Source organism: Eurypyga helias, unplaced genomic scaffold (genome assembly GCF_000690775.1).
Source record: "Eurypyga helias isolate BGI_N326 unplaced genomic scaffold, ASM69077v1 scaffold31921, whole genome shotgun sequence".
Classification (NCBI taxonomy): domain Eukaryota; kingdom Metazoa; phylum Chordata; class Aves; order Eurypygiformes; family Eurypygidae; genus Eurypyga; species Eurypyga helias.
In genome coordinates, this window is record NW_010231999.1 from 5,149 (window position 1) to 10,368 (window position 5,220).

At 44.8% G+C, this 5,220-nt stretch overlaps 1 protein-coding gene across 1 annotated transcript; it reads right to left on the bottom strand.

The window, feature by feature from the left end:
- Window positions 1-149: 149 nt before the first annotated feature.
- LOC104516824 (kinesin-like protein KIF1B) lies at window positions 150-4,936 on the bottom strand (the record flags this gene model as incomplete). The annotated part of the gene is made up of 7 exons (XM_010161278.1): window positions 150-474; window positions 1,259-1,377; window positions 1,954-2,146; window positions 2,646-2,795; window positions 3,560-3,681; window positions 4,265-4,336; window positions 4,736-4,936. Coding segments are annotated over 7 exons (900 nt in total), but the record flags the coding sequence as incomplete, so codon positions are not given.
- Window positions 4,937-5,220: the final 284 nt, after the last annotated feature.

Sequence of the window (5,220 nt, forward strand, 5' to 3'; positions counted from 1 at the left end):
GGGAGCCAGTGACTACTGCCAAGTCACACACTGAATGAAAAACCTCGCAGCAGCCTAGACAGACAGTAATGGACAGTGGGACAGACACCAAAAGGTCAGTTGGAATGGGAAAACAATTACTGTAAAAAAAAAAAAAGGTTTTTTTTTTCTTTTTAGAGTCGTGCATAATCACTCGGGTTTTTTTGATTTTTTTTTTCTTTCTCTTTTTGTTTGGCCACATGCTACCAGTACGATTCTCAGTACAAGTGAAAAGAAACAAGGTAGGGTTAGAATACCTAAAAATGTGCTGAAGGAGTCGGGAAGGCAGGGGATGGTAAGCCACAGGATTACATACAAGAGAAACTGTCAAGAATCACAAAGAGAAAATGAGAGGTAACACTTCATCTATCAGAAGGTGAGTTAGGGAGAACAGATGAGAACATTACATGGACTCAGTACTTCAGCTGGCCCGTGCGTCTCCGAGCCAGTTTTGACCTGCACGAGAAAGAAATGGAGAAGTATTCGTTGAATTCTGGAAGTTTGTTTTTCTTCCCTTCCCACAGTTTGCCCACCCTTTTTTTTTTTTTTTAAATCCTTTTGTATAGTCCTCCTTTACCCCATATGCTTGCTAAATCTTACTTTCTAAGGGCTGTAATGAAAAAGGACTCTCACTTCTGCCGTGCTCCTTTAAAGGAAGACTGGAACTTTTAAGGACTGCACTGTTAAGACATCATTTAACACCGCACAGCAATAGCTTAGTGGGTTTTTTGTTTTGTTTTGTCTGAAAGGAAGGGCTACTGTAGCATTGCAGAACCTCTCCAGCTAGCAGGGGATGTCTGTGACCTGTGTGAAAGGGAAGGCTTCTAGAGAAGTTCAAAAAAGGGAAGGAAATGAGAATTTCGGCTTTAGCCCACAGGCAAGAGACTGAAAAGGCAGCCCAGAGCCGCCTGCACACAGGCTGTAAGAAGCTTTATAAGTTTTGTAAAAGAGCAGCATAAGGTGGCCTCCAAGTGCAATTGCATGATGCATGGCACACATGTTCAAACGGGGTACGTCATAAGAACATCACAAGCCACAGCAACAGCCTCTGCACTTCCTGGAACACAGGGCTGGTTCGATTTTGGTGTTTTGCCCACCCCCCTCCCTCCTTCAGTTCACCCAGCCTGCCAGATTCTCCAGAAGAGGATTAAACTGTGTGACAAACTACCTGCCTCCTTGCTTACGACCGTCTCCCTCTCCCTACGCACTGCAGCATCGTCCCCCAGGAGCTGCCTCTTACCGTATTGTGCCAGCCAGGAGGGGGTTGAAGGCATATAACCAGTCATTCATGTCCTTGTCGTTGATGGCCTGGAGCAGGACCCCACGATGCTTTGTGCACACACCAAATGTGTTGGGTGTCTGCAATATTAAGGACAAATCAAAATACTGAAGTCTCCAAGCACAGAAACTGATGCACATTTCATCCCTCAGGAAGAGTTTGCGATGTCCCGTTCCTAAACGCCACAAGACCTGAAGTCTTTCATTTAAAATTCACCGGTCATTTCCAGATTAGGCAGTCAAACGGGGCATCTTCTACAAAAATACAGTTTTAACTCACAAGTCTGGATTCTCAGAGCTGCTGGGTCAGACCAGTGAGGTTAATTTGATTCCTTGCAGGGTGTTTGTGTGTGTTGGGTTTTGGTTTTAGAAAGAAACAAAGCACACCACCCCAAAACACCACACAAACAAAACTACAAAAGCCGCACACAGAGGGTGATGGTACCAACACACGCCCGTACAAGCAAATACGATGCGTAACAGCAGTCAGCTTCGCTCTCTTGTAGAACTGTGTCCAAAGCAAAAGAAACCCCAAACAAACCAGGAGCTCTGGGGGCAGAATCACCAGATGCCAGACATTCTCCAACACATGCATTTTCCTCAGACAGCACGGTGCGGATGCACTACGACCCGTAACATTCCTGCTCTCAGACTGACCTTCACCATTGCCTGTTGGTCCTCACTGTATTCCACCTGAGCTGTGGATAAGTTTATGATTCCTCTTTCTACAGGATCTTTGTCACTGTTGTAAATAAAAACATAGGGACGACGAACCACCACAAAGTGCTTGGCCCAGGAGCTGGAGAGTGGTTCCTTGAAGTGGAGGTATCCTTTCTTTGAGACCACAGAGCTGGAAAAAAACAAACCAAAACAAACCCACAGTTAAACAGGAATACATTTTCCCTTAAATAAGGCACCTACTGAGTATCTATTAACTGTAAAATACCATGTAAGACACTGGGTTCTTAATAGCCGACTTGTCTGCAACAGTACGACAAGAAAGTTCTGCAGCAAGCTGAATTTTGTCTCAAGGAACTACGTCCAAGTCTGACAGAAAGGAGGACCCACAAAGATCTCTATTTCAGTGAGCTTCAGCCACAGTTTTGATGATAACAGACGTTTAAGTCACTAGAAATCCTGTTCATTATGTAGGTGCAGAGAATGAATACTGCAAAGATGGAATATCATCCCAACCTTCACCAGTTCTGCCTCCATCGCACAGGCCTCTGCAGCTCTGCCATCACCTGTTTAATTTACCTTCCTCAAATGGGGCAAAGAATTTACAAATCTCAGAACATCCCTGTGACCGCTGTCAGGAAGCCACGATCACACGACAACACAAAACTTACCCTGGTCTGATTTCCTCAATATCAGGAACGAGGTTTAGGAATTCATTCTTTCCAGCTCTGGCAAGATAGGATGTTTCTACCGCAGGAATTATCTGGAACTGCTCCACCTCATGACAGGGACTGGAGGCACGAGAATTTGCTTCTGGTGTCCTTTAAAAACACAGAGAAAGAAAAGTAAATCACAACAAACCAACTGAATGTGAAAATGGGATTTCAAGTGCATCTACAGCCTGGCCTGTCTCACAAGTTCCATCCTCCAGCCCAGAATTTTTGTATGACATTGGGAGCCTTTTGTACAATATCAAATAGCATTTCCGTTGAAATCTATGGAATAAAAGTTAGAATAACTGCTAACAAGTTGTTTCCCTACTCCTTCTCCCTCATTTCTCTTGCCAAACAGAGTCACAACACAGACATATGTCTTACTGTGGTTTGATGTAAATGTACTACTTTGTCTGCACTCCTCCTCTCAGGGATGTTAAACTGAGCAAGTACAAATGCCATGTCTTTCACTAAGTAGTTACTCCCAATTTCACCAAAAATACCTTCTATAAATACAGCTGAGAAAGATAAACAGTGATTACTGGCCCAACTGGTTTATTCTGGGCTGTTGTTAGTAGGTCTTTTCAGCAGACCTCGGGGACTCTACACACTGAGGATGCACTGGTGACTGGAATGACCCTCATCTGCCTGTTCTTTCAGCACAAAGGAAAAAAAAGCTTCAAAAGAACAGAATGGGGAAAGATAATTGTACAGAGTGACTGGAGAAGATAAGGCAAAGGAGGCTGTACAGAGAAATATCTGAAAGTAGGGAGAAGGAAGAAAGGGACAGAAAAAGTAAGTCAGAAAACACAGGAAAGACTGACCTGTGAAGCACTGGAAGGACTGTTTTTCTACTAACCCCCTACACTTACTTCTGATCGACTGAATTACACCGTGAGTCCACCAGAGAGGGGCAGGTAGACGAAGGGGTGAGGGTGGCACTGCTGAAACTCGACACTGATGGGTCCCGCCCAATGGGGGAAATATCCGACAACTGCAACGACAAATACAGGCCAAGTACTACAGGGGAGGCTTTTCCTGTAGCTATCCAACACAGCATTCAGCATGCAGAAGGCCCAGATAATAGAATCCTATCAGCCATTTCCCTGCTCCGTGGTCTGATCTGTGCTCACAGTCATCACAGACCCATCTGGGGGTGAAAATGCAGTGGCATTTCCGTAGGCACGGCTTGTTATCCATGTCCTACACTTCTGACTGCTCACACCCCAACTTCCTCAACAGAGTATTAGACTATCCAGTTTGCAACTTGGCGACCCCTGTGCTTAGAGTCAGAATTTTAACATAGCCAATTTATCCTTTAAAATAGGGAAAGGGTATGAAAAAAGAGCGCTTCCAGTCTGCCAATAAACTAGAAGCTACACTACAGTCCCAGTTCACACCATTTCAAATCCCTGCAGTAGTCTTTGCAACCTGATGCTGAAGAGCCAAAAGCTTCCAACAGACTGAAAATAAAGAGAATTAATATATTTTGCCTCTTCATAGTATCAACAGACTCCACAAACTACAAATATATTGTTAGTGTACTACAAATATAGTGTATTGCATGAAATATTTACCTTACAATCGCTGATGCTGTTGTACACCTGGTTAAATTCCCGATTGAAAGTGTGAGTAAGAAGCTGCAGACACTGAGGTGGGGAGGGGAAGAAACAAACGACACACAGAGAAAAAGAATTTTACAGTTAGATTGTCAGAGAAATTGGAACACAAGGGGCAATTTGCCAAGGCACACTTGGCAGCTCACGAAAGAATAAACAAATTCTAAACCGCTGTGAAAAATCCCAGAAGATGGGAATAATTACTTCCCTTGATAAAATCAGACAGTTTTGTTTACAGAAGTACTGATGAAGGGGAAGAGGTACAGCCACAGCACAAACCCAGCCACCAGCACCGGCTGGTGAGAATGGACCACGTCAGGGCAGAGCACACGAAACCACCCAATACTGGATATTCACCATGCCATCTGAGCAGCTCATCAACCACCTTTCACCTCAGTATAGACCTGAGATGCTTGTCTCATGTCCTACCTTGGTGGCCAGCTCTTTCTCCCGATCCACCAGGCTCTCTATGTCGGCCGAGTCATAGCCGCTGCTCTCACTGGGCGTCACAGCGCTCTCAAACGTTGTGGTCGAAATCTGTGAGGAAATACTGGTGGAGGTACTGAGGGTTCCACTGCTCATGCTGGGAGACAACGAGTCACTCAGGGACTTGGGGATGCTGTCACCAAGCTTTTCACGAAGCAGAAGAAAATGTCGGGTTTTTTCCACCTAGTGAGAAAAGAAATCGGTATCATCTGCTCCCGGATGCTGCCTCTTTTACAGGCACTGAATTCTTAGGCATTCTTTTAAGACTCATACCAGCAAACATCTTCCTTAGGAACGGGAGTTTACAATGGCACTAGAAGCTGAAGCTGCCTTTGTTGAATACACCGAGGTTCTGAGCTGAAGATTCTACTCAGCAGCCACCCACACACTTTCTGTCTTCTCTGCTGGAGAATCATAGAATCACAGAC